This window comes from Euprymna scolopes, chromosome 1 (assembly GCF_053919585.1).
Source record: "Euprymna scolopes isolate OS-2025 chromosome 1, ASM5391958v1, whole genome shotgun sequence".
In the NCBI taxonomy this organism is placed as follows: Eukaryota; Metazoa; Mollusca; class Cephalopoda; order Sepiida; family Sepiolidae; genus Euprymna; species Euprymna scolopes.
The window spans coordinates 171,131,962-171,159,459 of record NC_136482.1 but is presented as its reverse complement, the minus strand read 5'-3'; the positions used below and the strand labels follow the sequence as shown (position 1 = coordinate 171,159,459).

At 32.9% G+C, this 27,498-nt stretch overlaps 1 protein-coding gene across 1 annotated transcript in view; it reads right to left on the bottom strand.

Annotated features, from left to right (window-relative positions):
- Nucleotides 1-65: 65 nt before the first annotated feature.
- LOC145277490 (leucine-rich repeat-containing protein 14-like) overlaps nt 66-27,498 on the bottom strand; it is an 82,475-nt gene continuing 55,042 nt past the window's right edge. The window contains exons 2-7 of the mRNA XM_080128876.1: nt 23,923-24,181; nt 17,518-17,864; nt 13,920-14,021; nt 12,114-12,206; nt 6,588-6,757; nt 66-1,789 (exon numbers count right to left, since the gene is read on the bottom strand). Coding sequence (XP_079985002.1) covers nt 1,052-1,789; nt 6,588-6,757; nt 12,114-12,206; nt 13,920-14,021; nt 17,518-17,864; nt 23,923-24,107 — 1,635 coding nt within the window. The 5' untranslated portion in view covers nt 24,108-24,181 and the 3' untranslated portion in view covers nt 66-1,051. The remainder of the gene's footprint in view (nt 1,790-6,587; nt 6,758-12,113; nt 12,207-13,919; nt 14,022-17,517; nt 17,865-23,922; nt 24,182-27,498) is intronic.

Sequence of the window (27,498 nt, the reverse complement as noted above, 5' to 3'; positions counted from 1 at the left end):
CGAATTTGATTGATAATAATTAACTGATTTAAATTTACTAGAATAGGCGCCATATTTGTTCATGCTTTTTTTTTTTTTTTTTTTTTCACTATTTATTGATTATTTAATAAAAACAATTTTTAAAAATATTTTGTTTAAAATTGTTTTTCTATCACTGATCAAAAACTTATGCTAATTTTATTTCAACCTTGAAAACAGTACCCAACTTTTTGAGATCAATATTTCATTCATTTTTCTTACCACGGTGATATGTGAGAATTTTTTTCTGTTTTCAGAGCAAATAAGAACCATAATACTTGACTTTTATTCGAAGCAAATTTTAATTCAACTCAGAAACTACAACCTATTTGTCAATTTAAAGGCTTTAAAATAGTTTGGAATAAAAACGTGTTATAATAGATTTAAAAAATGGCTGACATGTGTCATGATAGTAAACACATGTCAGTCATATTTTATTTTTAATCTATTAATAATAATTCATGAAAGTAATTTTCAACCGTACAATAAAATGTGATTTCTGGCTTTTATTAAATTTTAAAGGCCAAAGTCAAGTAATATGGTTTATTTGTGCATTAAAAAACAGTACTTTCATCACATGCCACTGTAGTAAAAAAAAAAAGAACAAACTTTTATTCAGTAAATATGAGAATATTGGTATTGTTTTTTGCTGATATATGTAGTCACAGATCACATGACGACATGGAGGTCGACCATTGGTTGATTTAGCCAGATGGTCGCCCACATAAAGGCATGTCTGAAAAGTTCACTCCCTCTAATTTTAACAAAAATACATTTGTACAAAACTGTACCAAAAGAACAAAACCTCTATTTTATCTATTGTAAAATCAGTTTCAATTAAAATTATGGTTTTCAGAAACTTAGCCCTGGCATTAATATAAGAGTGGGGATTTTGTTGCTTTTTTTTTTTTCTAGAGTAGCCCATGATGCATTGGGAATGAACATTCAAAATGAACAGAACTATTAAAAAGAAGAAAAAAAAAAAGAAGCAGACTGCAAATGAAGCTGACAGCAATTAGTGACTTCCATGCCATCATTCGATTTCAATATCTGGTCGACCAAATTCCTGCAAATAAACCTGACAGGAGGCTACAAAGAGTTCTCTGTTATGCATCCGGATCTCATCGTCTGCACCGGGGAAGGCATACGTTTCAGGAACGATGGTGCAGATCTGCAAGGCCTTGATTTGTGCACATCCATTAAGAATATTGCGAACATCGCTGAATGGAAGGGGAGTGAATGTCTGTATAGCCAGGGTTTTCAGTTCAGGACAGTCGCTACATTTTGCAGTTACCCTCTGGATCATATGTGGGCCAAGACAGCAGTATGAGATCGAGAAACAAATGATCCTTGGCATTTTCTCCAACAAGGTGACACACATGGATCCTACAGCTTTTAAGTTATTGCGACTCAGATTTAACTCACGCAGACCAGGCAGAAGAGACCAGTTAACAAGGAAAACTAGATCTGTCTCATTCAGGCGGCAATCACGTAAGTTCAGGCAATCTAATGGCTGCATGAGGTTACCAATCAGCAGCTCCAGAGAATCACGCAGATTGCAAGAAGGTAGATTAAGTTTCTTCAGCTTAGTAAGAGATTGGAGGATTTGATTCAACTGTATGACATTATCAGGGTTGTCATTGACGTGAATTGTGTTTGGAAGGCTGAGTACACTCAAATCTGGCAGTAACAAAAGGCCCTCGAGCATGTCGTTAAACCGAGTAGGATCTGCACATAGGTTTTGATCTTCTATTTCAAGATGAGTTATGCCCTGCAAAAAGAGTTAAATAATAATAAAAACAAAAAAAATGTATGATTACATATTAAAGATATGACTCATCCAAATTACATAAACAAAAAAATGTTTTTTTTTGTACAAAAATTATGCAAATATGATAAAAAAAGATATAAGGCCCCCTCTTTGGGTAGAGCACTGTCGTAAATAATCTCACCTGCTAATTGGCTGAAAAATGTGAGGCTCGCTGTTTGTAAATAAGTAGTGGACGAATGTTTGTTTAAAATAGAGATTTGCTGAGGTTATTTGCAGGCACTGCTCCCATAGGTTGATGGGTAGAACTGCCGACTGCCAACGTGATGGTTCTTAGGTACAATCCTTGGCTTAGGAGAAGTGCTAGTCTAGCGGCACTGGTGAGTTGTGATACAACGAAACAGTACTGTATGTTGATGACTACAAATATATATATCTATCTATATATCTATAAAAGTGAACGTGTCTGTGTATCTGTCTACCTGTGTGTGTGTACATTTCCCTATGCAATATCTCTGTCAATTTTAAGTCTACAGACTCAAAATTTAATATACAGGGTACTGAGATTTGAGAAAATCGATGTAATCGGTTTTCAGCCAGAAATTTGGCGATTAAGGGGTCAAAGTTCAACGATTTGACCTTTGAGAACTCTACCAAACTCCTCCGACAATTTTGGGTCTAAACACTTAAGATTTTAGATATAGGTTCCTTGGACATGGATCTAACTTAATAACTTGATTTGGGACCAAAACAATAAATTTTAAGGGATCATAATAGGGGTCAAAGTTAAAAAAATTGACCGTTTTCTTTTTTTTTTTTTTTGCTCAGCATACAACTCCAAATACCCGGGCAACACCAGGCATCCATGCTAGTATATTTATAAAAGTGAATGTGTCTGTGTATCTGTCTGTCTGTGTGCGTGTACATTTCTCTACGCAGTAACTCTCTCAATTGTAAGTCACAGACTCGAAATTCGATATACAAGGTACTGAGATTTGGGAAAATCGATGTGATCGGTTTTCAGCCAGAAATTTGGCAATTAAGGGGTCAAAGTTCAACGATTTGACCTTTGAGAACTTTACCAAACTCTTCCGACAATTTTGGGTCTAAACACTTACAATTTTAGATATAGGTTCCTTGGACAGGGCTCTAACTTAATAACTTGATTTTAGCCCAAAACAATAAATGTTAAGGGATCATAATAGGGATCAAAGTTAAAACAAATTTGACCTTTGCGGTCTCTAACAAATTACTCAGATAATTTTTGGTCTAAACATTTAAAATTTTACATAAAGGGTATTCAGAGATAGGGCAAGCTTTCTCATCGGTTTGGGTCGAAAATTTTTAGTTACCAATATATAAATGTATGTATGTATGTCTGTTTGCATGTCTGCCTTAAACTTTCAACAGAGGCGACAGATTTTCACAAGATCAGTATCGTTTTGAAGTTTGACCTTTCATATGACAAATATCGAAAAATTGGCTAAAAACATTATTTTCTTCACCTTCAACTGAGCACTTTTCTACAGGAGGTGGCGCTTTTTTCGCCAATATTTTCCAAAATCAACCTCTCCTTTCGATTGTCTAGCCTTAATTTAAACATAAGTCGCTTCTGGTTTGGCAGTGGTCGTAATAGCAGAAACGTCAGTTTTTTCCCCCGTTCTTTTCCTCCTTCGCAGTACGGGTTTGAGTCTGCCTTACTAGTACCACTTTTTTTTTTTTTTTGCTCAACATTCACATCCAAACACCCGGGCAACGCTAGGCGCCCATGCTAGTATATCTATAAAAGTGAAAGTGTCTGTCTGTGTACATTTCCCTACACAATAACTCTGTTAATTTTCAGTCTACAGACTCGAAATTTGATATACAGGGTACTGAGATTTGAGAAAATCTTTGTAATTGGTTTTCGGCCAGAAATTTGACTGTTAAGGGGTCAAAGTTCAACGATTTGACCCTTGAGAACTCTACCAAACTCCCCCAACAATTTTGGGTCTAAACACTTAAGATTTTAGATATAGGTTCCTTGGACATGGGTCTAACTTAATAACTTGATTTGAGCCCAAAACAATAAATGTTAAGGGGTCATAATAAGGGTCAAAGTTTTTAAAAATTTGACCTTTGCGGTCTCTACCAAATTACTCAGACAATTTCTGGTCTAAACATTTGAAATTTTACATAAAGTGTATTCAGAGATAGGGCAAGCTTTTTCATTGGTTTGGGACGAAAATTTGAGCTACAAATATATAAATCTATGTATGTATGTTTGCATGTCTGCCTAAAACTTTCGACAGAGGCGACCGATTTTCACAAGATCAGTATCGTTTTGAAGTTCAACCCTTCAGACAACAAATACCGAAAAATTGGCTAAAAACATTAATTTCTTCACCCTCCACTGGGCACTTTTCTACAGGGAGGGGTTGCTTTTTTCGCCAATATTTTCAAAAGTCATCCCTTCTTTTCGATTGTCTAGCCTTAATTTAAACTTATGTCACTTCTGGTTTGGCGGTGGTCAAAACAGCAAAGACGTCACGTTTTTTTCACGTTCTTTTCCTCCTTCGCAGTACAGGTTCGAGCCTGCCTTCCTACTACCACTTTTTCTTTTTTGCTCAACACACACCTCCAAACACCCAGGCAACACCGGGCACCCATGCTAGTATATATATATTATTTATTATATTATATTATATAAATGCAGTAAGTAAAAGAAAAATATATAAGAATATAAAATATTCTGTATAAAGGGGCTCTGAATTTGACAAAGGAATTCACTATTTAAATTTACCAGAATAGGCACCATATTTGTTTGTTTACTTTTATTAATTTTTTACTAATCATCACTTGTTTAATAAAAATTGTTATTGTTTTACTATTGTTGAATAATTGGCTGAATATCCTCAACCAATCCATCAAAAACTTATGCTAATTTTATCAGTAAAATTTTAATTATTACTCGGCAGTAATATGCTTTTAAAATTAGATGTAGATGTGCTTTTCCGGGTATGATTGATTGATGATCATCTTGGAGGTTATCTGTATATTTATATAAGAGTAGATAGCTGATTGGTTAGCTTTGTCATGTGACAAAGAAAGAATTGAAGTTGGATTTCAGTTGCAGCAGAAATCTTAGTGAATAAATATGTAATACAAGGTTCTGATAGAGAGGGATATTTAGATTCCCCCACTTTTCCCAATGAGTCCAGAAACAACTTATAGTTAAGGAAATGAATATCCAATTGATATATAAATCAAATATATTTTTTAAACTTTGTAAAAGTTATCTTCCCTTTTTACTTATATACCTGCTCCAGGCAAGAATCAAGAAGACATTGCAACTCCCGGACTGTGAAAAGCGGACAACAAGATTAGATCCTAATTATGTGCTTGGAAAATGAAAGAAAAAGTTTGCAACTAGATCTATATATTTGTTTCCATGTTTAGGAATTGGAATATGAAATAATCAACTCTTGCAAATTATGTAAAAATTGAAAAGTGCATAGGTATAGAAGAGGTAAAATTCATATGCTAAAATAAAGCATAGCATATAATTATTATTATATTATTTTTGTTATTATATTATTGTTATTATCTATATATTAATATGCTTGTCCGTACGGTGTCACGTCATCACAAACATTAATTAATGAAACGCTTCATCATCATCGCAAACATTAATTAATGTGAATTATCTCCCTATTGTTCAATCTTTATTAGTTAAAAATCATTAAACCCTTTTATTTCCCAAAACTTCCCGAACAACAAAAAAAAACCCAAAAAATATATATATGAACTGTTTATTTATGGTTCCGGATTATTTTAAAGACAATTATGCATAGAAGGTATCGTTCCACAGTTTAAATAGTATAGTATTTTACTTACATTTTTAACGATGTCTTCTGTAGTACGGAACGGCAACGCTTATTCTATTTTATTCAGTAATAAATATATTTTTTACATTTAATGTTACAAGTTCTTTTTTTTTTTTTTTTATTGTGCCACTTTATCTTTTTATTTTTCATTTTTATTTACTTTTGAGTGAGCCTTACATAACAAAAGATATGTTTAGAAATAAATGTTACAAAAGTCAAGAATGACTTTATTAAATAAATCACCAAAGTCACCATTCGCAAATACACTGAGTAACACAGAGTCAAAACATATTTTACGTCTTGTTATTATTATTGTTATTTTATATATGTCAGAATGACATAATCCTGGTAGCAGCACATCGGATGGAGATTTTTTTTTTTTTTTGTGTGTGCTTTATCACAATCATATTATTATATCTATATCTGTCTCACTCTATTGGCCTCCATGCAAAAGTATGTTGCACAGCGTTTCAACTTGTATGGCCATGTTACTACCTGACATCCATAACCCAAAGACATGTTAAAGGTCATTTAAAACATGGGGATAATCAGTTGATGATGACCTGATCCTGACAGATGGCACAAACAAAAATGGCAACAGACAGAAAAGCTAGAAGTCATTTACAAAACGTTTAACCTTGAGCATGAGACAAGAAGACTACTATTACTACTACTACTAATTATTATTATTATTAGCAGTAGTAGTAGTAGTAATATTAGTATTATTATTAAGTCACTGGTATATCTAGTGTCATTAGAATCGTCCAGCAAATGAACTTTTAGCAATGCACAAAGAATAAAATATGAACTATGGCATTTATTAGGTTAGTGCAAAAATAACGTTTTTTTTTTATTTGAAGTTGAACATCAAAAAACGACATTATTTTTGCATGAACCTAATATTTTTCAGAGATACAGCATTGGAATGTTCCTACCTGAGCATTGATAATAAAAGGAATGTTCCGGAGGGGGAGGTAGATTTCTGCTATTGGCTCCATCCATAGGCGAGTACAGTCGAAACGAAAAGGTGTCACTTCTTGAAGAACAATTCCGATCGGAACATCATCCAATGTCACCTTACAGTTAATACTTATTTTGATTGGACCTACAATTTGAGAGACACAACAGACGTTATAGCAGAAAAGGGAATGCGGGTTTTTCAAAAGGAATTCACAACCTTTACTTTTTATTCAAAATAAATTCTAAATTACAAAATTAAAAAAGAAAAATAGTGCTTCTTTACATTAAAAACTGCTTGATTTTTATTATCATTTTTATTTATCTATTTTTTTATTTTTTATTTTTTTTGAACGGCCAAATTTTGAAATGAATCTATCCTGCCTACAAGCAATACTAACATCTTTGGAAAGTGCCATAACCAGCACTAACAATTAAATATGCATGTAGTGAAATTGGTGAATGGAAAAGATGGTTAAAACATAAATATTATGAGTTGGGGTCACCAGTTAGCAAGAGCTAACTCAACAACATGATTTAAGGAATGAAAACGAGAAAACATTAATTAATGAACAAAATATGTTTATATATCAACAATTTTACAAAGATGCAAAATATCCTTTGAAAGATCAAAGTTTGTTGAAGGTTTAAAGTTCTGGAACAAGAAGTAGACAAAAGCATCAGGAAGTTCATTAAAGATTTCCATTGTGTGTGTTTATGAAGAGTTGAAATTAATGTTTTAAATTGGTGAATACCGTTTTGTGCACAAAAAGAAAATACGTTCTTTTTTCTTCCCACTAATGCGTACACAAAATAACTCCGAGTGAGCAAAACAATCTCCTCTTCCTTTCTCTTCTCATCTTCTTCTTCACAAAATCACAATTACGTGGCGTTGCTCTCACAAAAAAGAAAAACATCCTTATATGCAGACTTTTAATCCCGACAGTACCACAATTTGCATATCTCTCTTTTCTTTGTACTCGATGGATTCTGGGATCGAATGACGGTTCTTGTGCACATCCTATTTTGTAACCTCAGTAGAACCAACAGAGTTCTACTATAGTTTATTTTCTAGGTAGTTGAGCTCACTGGGAACATAGCAAAAGGCTTAAAAGAATTTCAGCATATGACATGTCAATCTGCTAAGATGGGCGTTGTTGATACGTAGAGATGAGGTGCATTGCAGGTATCAGTTTACCAAGCCACTATTTTATAGAAGTTTTTAAGTTTGTATCGGCTTGTTATTTAGGCGTAGATCTAGAGTTGTAAGCCATGTTTAGTTTCAGAACAGTTTCCGATGGTTATGTGTTCTACACAAGTCCTGAAGGTGACTGGTTCTTGGTAGACAGTTCTTGAGTTGGAATCCACAGAGCAAAAGATTCTTCCTGGTCGCAGAGCGTAGTTCCGATCTATGGACCTCTGGGCTCATAACCCAGAGGTCTGTAGATGTTACGAGATTTTCTTGGATTGTTTTCACTGTTGAATTTCCATATCCATGCTGATGTAGATAGTCTTGTTTTTATCTTCTTTATATATTTATCCAAATTTGTCCAATAGGGAAAGACCAAACTTATTCAAGAACATGAAAGTTGAGTCAGCAATAAAACCTTGTTCTTGTACATCTTCATATCTTAACTTGTGCTGGTGTGCCCAGTCAAAATTTACCTTAAATGGAGCAATTAACTTAGTAATTAAAACTTATTTTTCAAATGAATAGACCAAATGACAATATCCAGACGCTGATCTATTAACATTCTGATGTTCCAAGTAGAATACAATGCACCAGTTCGTGCAGCCATCAAATAATGAGACCCTCTGCCTATTTTTGTACAAGAAATATATATATATATATATATATATATATATATATATATCAATGTCAATTTAGCTCTTATGCACAGATCATCATATAATGATTAGATCACTCTGACAGACATTAAAAAACATTTAAAACATAAAGGTTTAAATTCAACAGCATTTCTCGCGGTTAACGATAGTCGAATGGATTAGGTCCTTGCTAATGAAACCAGGGATGGCTTCTGTCACCGGGTGTTAATCGTGACACCCTGCACTGATGATTCCCGAAAGGACGAAACACTAGTGTTGTCTGTAGGTATTTAATAATTATTATAGTAAATAATTATATATATATATATATATATATATATATATATATGTGTTGACTGCCACTTCTTGTCAGAAGCTTCAGGTTGATGTCAGGCGTTCATGTGCATGCAAATGACACTTCCACCCAACTTCACTCTTGCATAATCGTTCACAGATGTGGCAGGAGAACTTGGCAGTATTTGTTGGTGCTTATGGAGGGACAATCCACAAATATAAAAATACTTGAGTGGTCTAGGTGGCAGCACATCCTTATAAAATTGTTGGTCTTGCCTAACCTTGTATGACGTCCCGTGATTCACAAATCCGACTTTATACAGAAGAAATCTGCCACAGATTGTCCACTTCGGTTCCTGTTTTCTTAAAACATGTTTCAATATTGCATGCTTAACACGGTTTTTCTTAAAAGTTTCTGCATTCTTAAAGATTAATTTTTTACACTTGTTTCGATCCACAATCTGAATTTCCCAGTTATATATATATATATATATATATATATATATATATATATATATGGTAGCTTCCTTCAGTCTTGACAGATTATGGATACTCGCTGTAACGTGGAATTTTTGTGGCAAGAGTTGCACAATCTCCAACCACACCTCTCCTGAGTTGGTGTTGTTAAATAGCAGTCATAAAGGAAGGTTTAGGATGACTGGAAGCAACACAAAAAATTCCCAAATGATCACCCATCTGGTACCAACCAGACTCAACATTGCTTAACTTAGGTGATGTGACGAAACCCGGTCTGTCAACGTGATTATGCCACACTACTAGCTGTATTTACCCGGTAAGTTCTAAGGGGGACAACTCTTTTTGTATTCCTCAATAAAAAATGAGTTAGTCTTCATTTTCATTTTTCAGTCATTCATTGTCATCAGTCGTGCAAGTAAGACTGTATATTTAAAAAAAATATAAACCGTATTATTATCATTATTATTATTATAAATATTATTAATATTATTATTAATAATAATAATATTAATAATAATAATCCCAGTCATGATTGGTACGCTAGGAGTAGTATCAAGTTGTCTGGAAGGACAAGTGAAAAAACTACAAATCCCCGATGTTTTAGGCGGCCTTCAGACCTCTGCAATTGTAGGTACCACCAACATCCTTAAGAAAACCCTTGATCTTTGAAGCTTCTGGTTTGAAGCCGGAATTAAGGGAAATCCTCTGGAAATGAATCCCATCCCTTTCCAAAGAGACGTTGATAAACAAAATCAGAATTATTATTATTATAGTGCCAATAATATGGTACAACAATAATAAATAAAAATGGACCAGTCAGAATCAATTTTTTATGATTAGCATAAATATTATTCAAGTCCAACTTTTAAAACTTAAAAAAAATGATAATTTTATAAGTTGTATAATAAATATGTAAATACTACTGACTGTCTCATAAATGATTCTTCAATTTATTTGATTATCTAAGGGGAATAACTAATACTGAGTAAGCAAAAATAAGCATATTTTCCTAAAGACTAGCGGGGAGGGGGGGGGGTACCCGGCGTTGCCCGGGTGTTTGAAGGTGTGTGTGTGGTTTTGAGTAAATAAAAACAAAAGAATAAAAAATCATTGCTCGGGTGTGTCGGGGGTGCGGTGGTTAAAATAATAAAATAATTTTTTAAAAAAATTTGTTAGGTAAGTATGAAGGATTGAACCCGAAGCCTTGAGGCGAAGTTGGAAATTAAAGTGTGAAAAAAAAAACGTACAATGTTAACCACTGGGCCACCAATAAATAGTAACGGAAACATGTCTGAATTTATTTAAGTATTAAGAATTGGCAGATGCCCGTACTTAATGACTTAATGATGTCAACTTTTACTGCGGGACAGTATTTTATTTACTGCGGGGCAGCTTTTTTTATTTTTTTTTTTTGTTTCCCCAAGATGTTGGGGGGAAACCACGTCCCCATAAAAAAAGGGATTGTCCAAATTGAATAGCAATTGTCTGATATAAGGAGAAACTCCCCATTGATCAAAGCTGATTGCTTTTGGACGTTCCCAGCCATCGCACCAGGAACGATGTCTTAAGCTTTGTTTTGCTTTTATTATACGAAAAAACCCAATCCACGCGCGACGATCAAAAAATTTGGAATATTTAGCTTTTCAAACTCAGGCAAATTAAATAGACAGGCGACCCCCATTGTTAACTCGTAGATATTATCATTTAGATGTGATATAAAAAGTTTTAAGAAGGAGTGACTCGACCGATCGCTTCTCAGAAAAAAAGCCTTTCTCGGACATACACAAAAAGCGAACACACATACACACACATTTTCGCTTTTATATATATAGATAATTTAAGACGCTAAAAAATTTATGATCGCTGATTTATTTTTCAGTTTATTTATTTATTTATTTTTTTTTTTTTGCGTAAACTGCTTTGGTAATTTCTGGAACTAATTTCATTTAGCTTTTGTAGACACGATGTCTTTTTTTTTTTTTTTTACTTAAAATTATTTCATTGTTCGATGAATTATTTTAGCTTTTTAAATTACCCTTTAAAGAATATGCTTATTTTAGCAGTTTTTCTTCGTTATTATAGCGAAATTCGAAAATTGAATGGTATCTACCGAATTGTCATGTCACAGTAATAAACATATCCAAAAATTACGAAAAACGATAACGTGGAAAATTAATTATTAATGAAAATGTACCCCTTCGACGTAAATACCCCTCTCAAACCTGACAAGCAGTTAAATCCCACCCCTACACAGTAGAGATCCCTAGATATAAGAGAGCTTTCTACTCCAGTAGTTTCTTCTCCAGAACTGCTAGACTTTGGAATTCCCTTTCAGGTCCCTGCTTCCCCAACTGTACTGACATGCAGAAGTTCAAGTGTAACATGAACCGACATCTTGCTGCCCAACTCCCTACATAGTACTCCTGTAGCTTAGATCCCTGATAGTAGCCCTCTACATCAAAATGGCAATGTGCCTTGTTTGGGGTGAAAATGTAATAAAAAAAAATAGTTTTCCAAGGCAATTAGCAAAAAATGAGTTTTGCAAAATAAGAAATCGGAGAGTTCTAATTGTCACAAAAAAGAAGGTTAAATTTTTTCTGAAAACTGAAAATCTTTGACCAATTTAGCAAAACTTAGTTTTCGCTAATTGTTTTTGAAAACTGTTTTCATTAATAATTAATTTTCTACCTCATCGTTTTTCGTAATTTTTGGATATGCTCATTACTGCGACATGACAATTTTAGTAATTCAGTAGATACCATTAGTTTCACTTGAAATTCAATATTTCAATTTTCGAATTTCGCTTCAATAACGAAAAAACATTTTCGCTTAGTCAATGCTAGTTATTCCCCCTAGATAGTATTGTCTTTTCTATAAGTTGCTTAAACAAATTCTGCAATACTCACGCGTATTGTTTCCATGTTTAATGTACGGATCCATATTTGAATAAATCGACGCTATTCTGTTGAGATACCTTAACACTCTGTCTGGAGAGATTTCTGTAAAATAAAACATTTTTTAAGAACTTGTGAGAGAAAGATGAAAATACAAGTTAATCAAGACAAATTAGGCAAGGGAGACAACAAATATAGACAAACAAAAATGTGGGTGGAGTCTTACAGCGATTGGAACGTACTCCTTTTTTTATCCACACACACACACACACACACACACACACACACACTGTTTTACTCATAGTTTTATTCTCAGTAAAATCAAAGGTAAAATAATGTGAATGGGTTCATTCTCTTTTCCTTCATCATCAGGTATCAGGTCTATTATTGCAAACGTCGATGATCATGGCTCACCAGTCCCCTCTGCATTAGGTCTTTCTTATGAGATCTATAGTCGTGTTTCCAGGGACTCTGTTGTATCAGAGCATTTTGTTAGTTGTCTTCTGCTCTTTTTGTCAACGATTTTTCCTAAAATCGTTTTTTCCAAACTGTCTGTTCACAATAAATGGCCAAAGAACTTTAACTGTCTGACCTGGACGGTATTCAGTTGTGATCTGCTGTACTTTGTTTTAGGCATGACTTATTCTTTGTCTTCCTTTGTTGTCTATGAGATTTGTAGAATTCTCCTTAAAAACCATATCTCTGCAGCTTCCAAATGACTTTCAACCGCCTTTGTTACTGCCCAACATTCACACCCATAAAGGAGAATTGACCATATGTACATCTTCAAGATTCTCTTTGTGCAAAAGGTCAGACCCCAAAATTATTCAATTAAAATCAATTAAAAACGTAGTGCTGTAATGAAAACTGTGTCTAAATATAGCTCGCATGACTAATGTTATGGGCCTAGAAAATCATTAATTTTTAGTTGAGTTCTGACTTAGAAAATTTTAAAATGAGTTAAAGTTGTTCAAATTTTCAGAATCTGCTTAATTTTGTTTAAATTAGTTATAATTTAAATGTTATTTACAAATATTTACCCTATCCTCAAAAGCATTCATGGAATCGTTAATGAAATGAACAACCTTCACTCCAACCATATTTTGTGCAAATAAACTGTATCTTTGTCTGACTTGTCAACCAAGTTTCAGTCATGAATTCCCCATAATCTTTATTTCATCATCATTCAATCATATTCACAAACACTTTGGTGATTGCTTCATTAGTAGAAGGCATTATACTCATCAATACTTAATCTTTACATTTTTATTTGTACATTTATTTCAAAGATCAAAACAATATCAAAACTATATTTCAACTGAGGAAGACCATTATAGGCCAATTCAAAGTGATATCAATACAGGAGTGTAATAAATTGTTTAACAATTTCGCACATCATATCCAGATGTGCTTGTAGCAGCAATAAAACAAAGACTGTTGGACATTTATGGTTGAAACTTGGTGGACAAGTCAGGCATATGTACCAAATATGGTTGGATTATAGAAAGGATAATAAATTTTATTAACGATTTCATAGATGAGAACAGTAGTTTGAATAATCCAAATAAAACGAATTATCAATCCTTATGTAAAAAAAAAAAACTCAGAGATATAATGATATTGTTCATTTAGTTTTTTTAGTTGTTTATTACAAGGTCATTCATTTTCAATCACTGTGCATTGTGGGAATTCTGAATGGCAGTCTGAAATTGCTAGAACTTTTTGCGTTTTTCTAGAAGGGGTGATAAAAGTTGGTAATTTAAAAAATTCAGTCTTGAAATGTTTGAAATCAAACACTCAAAAAAAAAAAAAACTCACCAAGAGTTTTACTAATTATTCCATGAATGTAGTCTACTTTCCGGTCATTTGGATGGAGCCAAAGAATTGGAAGTCGGGTTAACTCTCGACATAATTTTTTATCTAGAAAACAAAACAGATTCATGTGTTAAATAAAATGCGTTTAACACGAATAAAAAGGCAATTTGAATTATGAACTATGGACAATGTTTAAGTTAAGCATTTGTGTAACGCAATGGATTAAAAAACAGTTGCAATATTCTTGCTTGATACTATTTTGTTGTGATTGGTTTCCTTGATCTAATCAAGTACACACGAGAGACCACATGAAGGTTACCAACATCCTTAATGAAAATGGTATCATGAAACAAGCAGTATTTGAACAGGACACAAATGACAAAGTTACCTCCCTTCAAAGTTATCTATAGAATTCAGAGCTGTGTCCCCTTAGATTAAAGGATAAGGTCCCGAAATCATAGGTTAAGGATTTGAAGAATATATACTCATGTCCTGAGTCTTGGATTGTTCAAAAAACTCACCGATCTTTCTTGTCTTTTTGCTCAAATAAAGTCAAGTTGTCAGGTCTCAGAGCTATTTCTGCCAGGAACTTCCAATAGTGCCTATCGTGAGTATTTTCTGTATACGTTCTACACAACTTTCTTGCTTGTATTTCAGTTTTGTTTAACTATCTCTAATAGATTGTGCACTAACATATGAGCACCCTCATGACAGTTTTATGAACATTACAACTTCTGTGCTAGCTCATGACAAACTGGAAACGGATGTTTTGTTTATGACACCATCACAAGAAGGTTGCACTACAGGGCTAACAGACTCTCTCTATATGGTTTGGATTTTCAACAGATTTCCTCTTTCCTAGATGTACTGCCTTCACCATGGCTGAGGAAATAATATTAATAATAGTGTGTACCCTAAAACGGTGCATTGACACTTCTGCAATGCCTAAAATGAAAAAGACAAGTTACTAGATGTATGGATCACTGTGTATATTTGTTACTAGCTGAAAAAATCTAAAAAATTCTAGAATATAGAATTTATATTTTATATATATATGATAACACAAAAAGATGGAGGAAGTGAAGAAGCAGGGCTTTGAAAATCCTTTTACCCGAATAGGATGTCCAGCATGTTAAAAATATACCTTTTGTTGTAAAAATCTAATGGATAAACATCTGAAGAAGTTTGTGGGGACATGATTTTTTTATGGAAATATAAATCGTAAAATTTCCAACTCATCAATGAAACAGCTGTAATGGAAAAAATCCAGGAAATAAACGAAGGTTATAAAAAAGAAAACGTGAGTCTTTGAATTTTCAACAAAATTTTGCACTATATATACAGGGTGACTCAAAAAAAACAAAAGCTAAATGGAGACCATCTAGAATATATGCTGTAGAACGGAGAAAAAAAGGCCTAGTGTTTTGATGTGATGTTTTGAATATAATAAACTAGTTATGACCAAAGTTTCATTTCATTCGGACAAAACACTAAGAAACGAGGTCTAATTAGAGTTGGAGCCCGTTTTTTTTGGGGGGGGGGGTCACCATGTATATATAAATATATATTATATATAAACTTGTGTTTTTCTTTTTAATATAATTTATTTAATTATATATTTTGGATGACCGCCTTCATCAACAGGTACAGGCTGGATGCTGTCACGGACTTCATTTATCTTAGGTCTACAATCTCCAGTTAGCTCTTCATTGACTTGCTGGTGCTACCAGTTTAGGTTGTCTGAAGATATCGGCTTCCTGAGACGAAATGCCCCTAACATTGATGTTTTTTGTTTTTCTACTTTTTTCAAAACTTTATGTTCTGAAAAAACCAAAAACCAAAACAACAACCCACCTTTTCCCCCTTTTACTTCTTCCCATTTCCCCTTTCCCTTTCTATCTCCTCCACTTTGTGACTGGTTTCCTAACTTAAAATGTACCAAAAATTAATGCTGTAACCCTTTTTCCTCTCCCATTGCAAAACTCATTCATGTTCTGCAGGGCAGGGAACAAATACGATAAAATCCACAATAAAACAACCAAATGAAATACTACAAACTAGCGATTGAAGATACAAAGAGCTTAAAGAATAAAAACATTCTACAAAATAACTGGATGCAACATGAATACTATTTCCAAAATAAATGGATTTGGCATTAAATAACCCAAAAAGGGTTGATATGCCGTAAAACAAAACAACTATACCAATCCATTCTTGGAGATCAACACCAGGACGGCCAAGGCAGTAGGAGTTATGTCCAAACTATGCCAGCAAGTGTGGAACAACTCAAGAAGTCTAACTGAGAAAACCAAACGACGTGTCTTTCACGTGTGCATGCTCAGTACCCTCCTCTATGGTGGTGAGACATGAACCATCTATGCCAGCCATGAGAGGAATCTGAACAGCTTCCACATGAAGTGCTTGCATCACATTCTGCAGACCAAGTGGCAGGACAAGATCCCCAACACTGAGATGCATGAACGAGCCAGCATCTGTAGCATGCACACAATACTCTCTTAAAGATGGCTGTGATGTTTGGTACATGTCAGGAGGATGGATGCAGAATGCATCCCTAAAGTACTTTTCTATGGCGAACTACCTAAAGGTAGAAGAAAAGCAATGCACTCCAAACAATGCTTCTTAAATGTTTGCAAGAGACACATGAAATAGTGTGATATCACCATCTATGCATGAGAAAACCTGGCTGATGATCGCCCTCCTTGGCGACTGACAGTACAAAAAGATGTGTTCAATGCAGAAACTGCGAGTGAGGAATCTTTTTGTTTTTTAATGTTTCTTTTTTGTTTTTTGTTTTTTGTTTTTTGTTTTGTTTTTTTTGCTGAGGATGGAGCACCCTATCAGATTCCAGACATTCACCTGCTGTTTTAGAGACTGCAACCAAGAGATCTTTTTAGGATTCTAACTGTCCCTTTAAGTGTGCAATTGTTTGGATCTCTCTTGCACTTGGTTCATCATGTACATTTGTCAGCTACTTTTTTTTTTCATTCTTTTTTTTTTTTCATGAACCGAGTGGCTCCAATAATGGAATGTGTTTTCTTTCAAATAACTTATTTTTCAAAAAGTTCAAAGATGTAATAATCTTCTTGTCAAGAATTATACCTATATTAAAAAACAAAAAATAAAGAAAAATCTGTATGATGTATGTACCCGTGATGAAACGAAAATATCATATTCCAAAAATCACATAAATTGATCATGTAGTTTTATTTTTGTAGAGAAAATCATTGTGTTTAATGAGAATTTGTAGAGAATACAATAAAAATCTTGCAAATTTGAATTATTGTTAATTTATCTCCCTTCGTTTTTGTAGATTGTTTTCAAAATGGTGCATGAAACAGTCGCTCCTCGGTTACTTGTAAAATTTGATTTTTATATCTAAAAATAAAACTACTTGGCCAATTTATGTGATTTTTTGGAATATGATACTTTTGTTTCGTCATGGATATGTACATCATACATATTTTTTTTTAATTTTCTTTTTTAATTTAGTCTTGCAAAAGAACCACCTTCTCTCATATGGCATTGTTAAAAGACTTGTATTTGAGAATTACAGAAAAAAAATATAAAGTCAAGAATTTACCATTTTTGAATCCTGTGAAATTGACGGTTCTTAGAGGAGACTCTGGCTTGAGGTTTATGAGACCCATCATAATACAGTCCAGCAGGGACATGTTTCCATGTCCTTCTCCGAGAATCTGGGTGAGGTAACCTGGCTGGAGGTAATCTTCTAAGGGCATTAGGGCCTGTAAGTCAAGCACTTGGTGGGGCCAATTGGAGACGAGGAACTCAATCGAGATGAGCTCCTTTTGTAGGATGGCTTCAGTTAATAATCCTGGGAAAAGGTCACCAGGAATGTCACCACTTTTCGTCTTGCGCACACGAGATGGATCACAGACCAGCTTCATGATGCTGAGCTGAGACAAATACCTGAAATGATAAAGTAATAGCTTATTTTGAAATGCAGTTTATTAATAGAATAGAGCAGGGGGTCTCCAAACTATAGCCCGCAGGCCAAATCCGGACCCCCCCCCCCAAGTATTTAATCCGGTCTGTAGAGATCTTATGGGAAATGTAAAAATATTCAGGAAAATTTAAAAAAAATGGAAATGTGTGAAAATAGTATGGATTTTTTTTTTTTTTTTTGTTCAGAAAATGATTAAAAAAATGAGGTTTTGGAGAACCAGTTTCACTAAAAGGGAAAGTTAATGACCAAAACAGTACAGAAAATGTCTCAGACATTTGTTTTGTTTTGGCCTGCGTAGCTCTAAAAAGTAAACAATATGGCCTCCCTGTCCAACAATTTTAGAGACCTCTGGAAGTGAGTAAGAATATGTCTCTGTTGCTGGATATGTTTAATGAGTCACATTGTATGTTCAAAACTACATGTCAAATTACAAAGAGAACGTATACTCCAATCCGATGCCTCTGTTCAGTCCTGAAAGACAAAGAATAACCCCTGTAGGAGCAGCTGCTGCATGTGTAAATGTGAGGCAAAGGTTGCACAATCCGCAAACCACACCTTTCCTGAATCAGCACCGTTTGAGTCCAGTGGCAAGGAGAAGTCCAGGACGACTGGAAACAAATGCTGGGATAAGCAGAGAGCACATACAGCATCTGGAAATCCCAAATAGTCGCTCATTTAGTACTGGCCAGGATCAGTGCTGCTTAACTTTAGTGATCCAGTAGGAACTGGTGTGTCAATGTGATTTTGCCATACTCCAATTACGCTATACGGAACAACATTCTACATAGTAACATTAACCAAACTCTGGTCAAATTAGAATACTATAGTTATATATGCCATTAGAAAGTTGTGCTTTTTGGAGTGTGTTTGTTTGTACACAAATAGAAACATATGATTAGATGACAAAAAAGGAATAGGCAAAGTACACATTGCTAAGACAGTAGTTTTATGTTGATATCCGAGTTCGAATCTCATATAAGTCTAAAAAACTTTATTTTTACTGGATAAGTAATATATACCAGTAATATAGTATACCATTGGATATATATATATATATATACCAACTTATAGGTGTTCAAGAGTAATAATTCATGAATTAACAAGATTGTTAAGAGTGCTCAATAAAAGAAGAGTAAGCTATATTTTTTTTTATTTTTTATTTTTACACAGTGATCACCACTTATCAAGGCCCGGAAGCCACTCAGGGATAAGGGCTATTGCAAGTACATTACGTTAGTGTGGAGATTTGATGAAGTGTTTACTTAAGGGGGCGGTTCATTAGGAATTTGTTAACGTTGGACTTGAACACATCCAAGTTGTAGTCCGGTGGGAAGCAGGCAGCCGGAACAGAGTTCCACAGGCGTGCAGTTCTAAGAAAGAAGCTTTGTTCATGGAATCCGCGTTTTGATTTAGGCACAGATAAAGAGTGGGGGAAACTTTTGACAGTGGATTCAGCTAGAAGAGAGTTATTAATATAAACAAATTTACAAGGTTGTGACAACTGGACATGCTAATGTTTTGGATAGATGGTCAGTTAAAACTAGAAGTCCTCATCAGGCGAATTAAAAAAAAAAGAGGGTTACTTTCCTCAGTCCTCAAATGAAGAAAAAAAAAAAAACTCTATTTACTGAAAAAATAAAACGTTATAAAAGCTAAAGGGAGAGGAATAGGAGTCGTGTGACATATATACTCCAGACATTAAAAAATAAAGGCAGAAGAGAAAAGAAAAAAAGGAAAGAAGGAAAAAGAAAGGTGTATTCAAGGTTATCAGTGTGAGGGGAGGGGAGTAACTAGGAAATCATTAGACAAAGAGGTTGTTAAGGTTTGAGACATTATGTTGAACAAAGATGGCGGCGTAGTTCAGATCAGTAATTGGCAGTAACCAAGATGGCGGCCAAGAATCAAATGCGGTCCGTGGCGTAGTTAACGGCAAACTGATTGAATCCAAAATTCGATAATTTTTATAGTAATTTTGAAAGGTTTTCATTGGTTGTTTAGCACAGCCGGTTGTTATAAAAATGATTGGCAAATCCATTCATTACATACCCTAATTAGGAGTAAAAACATTTTACCCCCCCCCCCTTTTTGATATAATGGAAAAATCCTTTCGGATTCAATTTTGGTTTGACTTGAGAAAAGGAAAGAAAAATAACTAAATAAACAAATAAATGAACAAATAAAAATAAACCAATAAAATAATTGGTTTTTTTTTTTCTGATTTTGGGGGAATTTGTCTTTATTCTCATTGGTCAAAAAGAATTATTAATATATTGGTATAAAATACTGTGCAAAAAGAAGCCATTTTTTTTTTTTAATCACATTGAGTTTTTTTTATTTATTTTTATATAAAAATAAACACTTTTCAAATATATATAAACATACAAATAGAATACTTTTCAAATATATATAAACATATGCACAAAAATTCACAAATATACATTTTTTTTTGTTTTTTTAACAAATGTTTGCCAAAAAAAAAAAAAGATACAAAAAAGAATTATTTGACAAATAAGAAATTTACAAAGAAAAGGTTTTAACAAGTGACTTTTCTCTTCTTTTTTTTTTTTTTTTTAACACTAACTGGAAACATTATGGTAGGTATTAGTTAGTTAATTTGGTTAGTAAGGTAAAACTGGTCGCAGTTTAACGTCATGCCCAGGACAATTTACAATTTTTTTTTTTTGTGTGTGTGATTTTGACTGTTCATGCTTCTCTTTTTGGGTTTCTGAAAAGAAATTTATTCATAATTAGATTCCAAAAAGTTCAGTTATAAAATGTCTTAATTTTATTCTTTTTATAGGTTTGGTAAAAATGTTGGTTATATTATTTTCAGACGTCACATAAGTAAGAGTAATAGATTTTTTACTTATTTCATCCCTTATAAAATGATATCTGATATCAATATGATTCGATCTTTGATGAATCATAGAATTATTTGCTAATAAGATACTGCTCTGATTATCACAATGAATTACCATAGTTTTTTTTTACTTAGATCTGGTTTTAAAATAAATTTTAGAAGGGTGTTCAGAAAAATTGCCTCTTGCGCGGAATAAGTAAGAGCCACATATTCTGCTTCACAAGTAGAAAGGGCAACAATTTGTTGCTTTTTAGTTTTCCAAGAGATCATAGGTCCAGTCTTTGACAGTCTAAAACAACACCCCATTATACTTTTTCTATCCTCAGAGTTACCCCAATCTGAATCTGAAAATCCTTCTAAATTTAGAGAATATGACTTTTTAAATATTAAAGATTGTTCCTTGGTTCCTTTTAGGTAACAAAGGATTTGTTTTGCACGATTAAGGTCCTTAATTGTCGGTTTTGATAAGTTTTGAGATAGCTTTGTTACAGTGTAACATATGTCAGGCCTAGTTGCAGTCATTAAGTAGATGAGGCTCCCTACCATTTCCCTGTATATTCGATTATCTATGGATTTTGTTTCAGTCCCTATATTTTTATTTATGTCCATTTCGACGGGAGTTGAACGCGGCTTGCAATCTTGCATTCTGAACTTGAGCAGGATTTTTTCAATGTTAAAAGAAAAAATAAAGTCACTTGTTAAAACCTTTTCTTTGTAAATTTCCTATTTGTCAAATAATTATGGAGTGTTAAATTTCAATTGTGTGCACTTTGTTTTAGTCCATATTACGATTTATTTAATTTCCACACCCAAATTTTTATTTTTCATTTTAAATCCCTCTGGAGGGTAAACGTAGATTTCACAGTCAATCGGAGCATTTAAATAAGCGTTTTTTACATCCATTTGATGTATTTTTAAATTGTATTGAGCGGCAAGTTGTAATAAAATTCTAATTGTTGTTAAATTTGTCGTTGGTGAAAATGTTGCAAAATATTCCACTCCAGAAATTTGTGAAAAACCTTTTGCAACAAATCTTGCTTTAAAAGTTTCACTGCCAGAAGCTGTGATTTTTTTTGAAAAAAACCCAGTGTGAAGAAATTATATTTTCATCTGTTGGCTTTGCCACAATTGTTATGTGTTATTTTCAGATAAAGCTTTCAATTTGGATATCATAGCTTGTTCCTATTCTTGGTGATTTTTTGACTTAATCGCCTAATTATAACTTTCGGTGTGCTGTTCAACGAGTAACAGTAATCCACGGCGTAATCATGTATCTTTTCAATTTGTAAGAAGTCTGGCCTTTTTCGCTCCCTTATTGGGTATCGACATGTCTGGTTAATATTTTCATCAGAAGTTCTACTGTAATTGTCGTCGTTATTAATATTTTCATTGTGATCGATTAAGATGCTAGGTAATATTTCACGTTTTTCATCCACTGGATCGCCATTTTTAAAATTTAATGTATCATTGAATTTTACACATCTAACCATTTTTATGGCATTTTGGGTTGGAAAGTAGATTAAATATGCCGGATTGTTTTTATCGTAACCTACGAAAATACCTTTTTGCTTTTAGCATTTAGTTTATTGGTGTTTTCTATAAATGCAAAACAATCAGAACCAAATATATGCATTCTGTTCATTTTAGGTTTTACACTGCAAAATGCTTCATACGGCGTTTTTCCTCGTCTCTTATTGAACGATCTATTTCTGATATATGCTGCTGCCATTAAAGCGTATGTCCATAAACTATGCACTAATTTCGATTCGATAAGTAGGCATCTTGTCATCTCAAAAAGGGTTCGCCATGCCCTTTCAGCGGTGCCATTTTGGAAGGGGGAATACGGCACAGATTTCTTGTGTTTAATACAATGGTTAATTAATAGAAGTTCAAAGTCTTTACTAGTAAATTCAGTCCCATTGTCTGAGCGTATACATTTTACTGAACCGTACGGGGGAATATCAGCTAAATATTTCTTAGTGGTGAGGATAGTGTCGGATTTGTTTTTTAGAAAATAAACTATAATTAAACAGGAAAAATCATCAATAAAGTTCATATATATATGTATAATATATATATATAATATATGTATATAATATATATATATATATATATATATATATAATATATATATATAATATATATATATAATATATATATATATAATATATATATATATATAATATATAATATATATATATAATATATATATATATAATATATAATATATATATAATATATATATATAATATATATATATATATAATATATAATATATATATATATATATAATATATATATATATAATATATAATATATATATAATATATATATATAATATATATATATATAATATATAATATATATATAATATATATATATAATATATATATATATATAATATATAATATATATATATAATATATATATATATATAATATATAATATATAATATATATATATATAATATATATATATATAATATATATATATATAATATATAATATATATATATAATATATATATATAATATATAATATATATATATATAATATATATATATAATATATAATATATATATATATATATATAATATATATATATAATATATAATATATATATATATATAATATATAATATATATATATATATAATATATATATATAATATATAATATATATATATATATAATATATATAATATATATATATAATATATATATATATATATATATATATATATATATATATATAATATATATTTTAGGGAAGCCGGAGACCGGGAGGGAATTCCAAAGTCAAGCAATTCAAGAGAAGGAACTATTAGAGTAAAAGTCTAGAGTATCAAGGCAGTAGCTTTTTATGGTAATAATGCCAGAGTTCAAATCTCATATAACTCTAAAAGATAGTTTTTTATTGGTGAAGTGTTTCATAAATGTACACTCAGGCTTCTATCGTATTGGTAATTTAATTATATAACCTCCATCTTTTGTGTTGTGTACTCTATAATAGAAAACAATTTTTTTTTATGTTTTAGATTCATGATTCTCAGTTCTGTAATCACCGAAAATCGGTCCTCCTATATGTGACCAATCGTTTTGGAAATTCCATGTTTAATATTTTATTTCCTTTTCTGCCGAGTCATATGTTTCATGTACTTACCTAGGTGAACAAATTGGTTCACCATTATTATCAGTTCGGCATGACAGATGACCATGAGCATCTCGAAGTAGGTGGTAGATATAGTGTCCTTCGGTCATCCATAGAGGATGCTTGAGACTAACTTCGTCCAGTTTAAAGTTTTTCTCTTCATAATTGATATCTTCCATTACATCTGGCCATGACATTGCCTGTGGATGTTAGGAAGCACCAAGAACCTTCCAAACAAGATAATAATTCAGACCAGCAGTCGGCTGTGCACCTGTAAAATCAAGAAAAATTAAAGTTAAACTTTAATCAAGTTCTCTATATCCTTCTTTCTACACCCCCCCCCCGCTCGCTCTCTCTCTCTCTCTCTCTCTCTCTCTCTCTCTCTCTCCTGTCAGCTGGGGATCTGCATACATTTAAACACAATCTACATTTAGTTTCTGCTTTTATTGGATACTAGCCTGGAAGCCCAGCGTTGCCCGGGTGTTTGGAGGTGTATGTTGAGCAAAAAAAAAAAAGAAAGCGGTCAATTTTTTAAAAACTTTGACCCCTATTATAACTCCTTAACATTTATTGTTTTGGACTCAAATCAAGTTCTTAAGTTAGATCCATGTTCAAGGTAACTATATCTAAACTTTCAAGTGTTTAGACCCAAAATTGTCGGAGGAGTTTGGTAGAGTTCTCAAAGGTCAAATCGTTGAACTTTGACCTCTTAACAGCCAAATTTCTGGCCGAAAACCGCTTACAAAGATTTTCTCAAATCTCAATACTCTGTATATCGAATTTCGAGTCTATAGACTGAAAATTGACAGTTATTGCATCGGGAAATGTACACAGACAGACAGACAGACAGACACACACACACACACACACACACTTTCACTTTTATAGATATATAGATTCTTTACTTAATCTGTTCTCAATTACAATGCACTGTTCTTATAATACCAATTTGGGTTAAAGTTTAGAGTTAAGGTTTAGGGTTAAGGTTTTAGTCAGGTTAGGTCTTGGTTCAGAGTTAGGGTTAGAATTTAGGGTTAGGGTTTAAGGTTTAGGTTTATGGTTAGGGTTTATGATTAGGGTTTATGGTTAGGGCTAGGTTTAGGGTTAGGGGTTAAGGTAGGAGTTAGGGTTTATGGTTAGATTCAGGGTTGAGGTTAAGGTTAGGGATTAGGATTGTGAATGTTTGATATATTTTGTTTTATCAAGATTAGCAATATGTGGGTAAGGAATTTTAATTAATTTTCTGACCATGTGAAATGTTGCAAAAATTTACTGTCATTATGTCAGCAAAATCTCATGTATGGAAAAGTACAAGACAGTTAAAAAGACATGGGACATAAAGACATTTCACTTATTAATAGTTTGTCTACAAAGACAGTAAATGAATTATTTTATACATAGAAATCAGTAAGATATTTACTTACATTTCTTCATGGCATGAAATTACTAATAATCAATTTTAATTTATTAATAGCTTGTTTATGGCAAACTATAAAAATAGTAAATAAAGCATGTATACATACATTAAGCATAAAATTAAATACACTGTTCCTACGAATTCATAGCACTTGTACCTCCTTGATGTAAATACCCCCAATTATCCTGACAAGCAGCAAAATCATACCCCTTCACTGTAGAGATTCCTAGATGGCAGAAAGCCTTCTACTTTGGAGGCGTCATTGAATTCCTTAATGCAGAAAAATTTGAACCAATCAAAATTTATCAGCACCTGTAGAACATTTACAAAGCCAATGCAGTTGATGTTAGCATAGTTAGAAGATGGGTTTGTCGATTTCAAAGTAGCAACAGAGATACGAGTTATAAAGCACGCTCTGGACTTTTATGACCAACGCATCAAAAGAGGCTGGGAAAAGTGTATTGAGAATGGTGGTGACTATGTAGAAAAATAAATTCTGGAGCAAAAAAATGTCACTCGTTTTAATTGTACCATACCGTGTAGCTCTTTGACGTTTTAGTTTTTGATTTCAAAAATAGGAAGCTTTATTTTTGGAACGCCCCTCGTATTTCTTTTATGCAAGAAATGTACTTAATTAATATTTCCCTATAGATTGCATATTATTCAGTGTTAGGGCCCACCTGAAGAAGTATTGAAACAAGTGACATGTTTTTACTGGAAGAGAGACAGAGGATTATGCAATATATTTAGCAGAGGAAACAATGGCAAACAATTTATAGTTTTGGTAATTTGATGCTGTCTGAATGTCATGCTGGAGGGGGGAGGGGCGGTTGGTGGAAGATATGAAAGTAGAAACTAAATGTAGATTGTGTTTAAACACATGCAGATCTCCAGCTGACAAGACAGAGAGAGAGAGAGAGAGAGAGAGAGAGAGAGAGAGAGAGAGAGAGAGGGGGGGGAGGATTAGAAAGAAGGATATAGAGAAAGAGATGAGATGGGTTGGGAGAGTAGGACAGTGAGAGAGGGGGGAGGAATAGAGATATAGATGAAATTGGAAGAGAGACTAAGGAGATAAAGAAAGAGATTAGGAGAGAGAGAGAGAGAGAGAGAGAGAGAGGGAGAGAGTCAGAGACAAGTAGAATGAAAGGTTGATTGTTGACTAGTACATTTTGGGTGGAGTTTTAGACTCAACAGGCAAAAGTGACATGAATCTATATCTTCTTTATTCTGTGCAACATCACCAAAACCACCACCACTACTACTACTACTATTATACTAATACTACCATGATTAATAATACACATTACTATTATTCTAATATTACTACGACTACTACTACAATATTAATAATAGTATTAGTAGTAATAATAATAGCTTAATTTATTTGCTATATAGATTCTCTGATTTTTTAAGCATTTCTTATTGTATTAACAAATAACTCAATATCAACTTTTAAAAGAAAAAAAAACTTACATCATACATGATATGGATATATAGGTTAAATTATTCTTAATGTTCCATTAAATAGACCTCAAAAATGTCCTTGTAAATTTATTGTTTTATTATGAATTCATCCAGTTTGTTCTTTAAAATGTGAAAAAGTTCAAATTAAAAAGAAAAAGCTATTTTTAACTGATTAGGCAACGTATACTACCATTACATTTCTTCTCCTACTACTACTCCTCTTCGTGATATTGCTGCTGCTGCTGCTCTTTAAGAAAAGAAAATATTTATAGAGAAATAAGAAGGAATGGAGATTGTAAGCACTCGTTGAAGAGATTATTTTCAAAAGTGAAAGAAAGACATTCAAAGTAAAAGGCGTTATCCAATGCAGATCAGATAAATGCAAAAAAAAAAAAAAAAAAAAAAAAAACTTGCCTTCTTCGTGCTTCTGAAATGCAAAGAAACTGAGTATATAATCATTTAAAACAGCATAACTATGTTAACATATTGAGTTTCATTAGATCGCCAAAGTTAAGTGACGTTGAGCCTGGACAGTACCAGATGGGTGACCATTTGAGAATGCCAGGCATTTTGTGTAGTAGGAAAAACCTCCCTGCCAAAAAAAAAAAATAAATAAATAAAAAATACAGCCCTGAAAATGCCCTTCGCAAGTATTTCAGTATAACCTGCTAATCCACAAACGTGTTGATATAATGGAACAATCACCT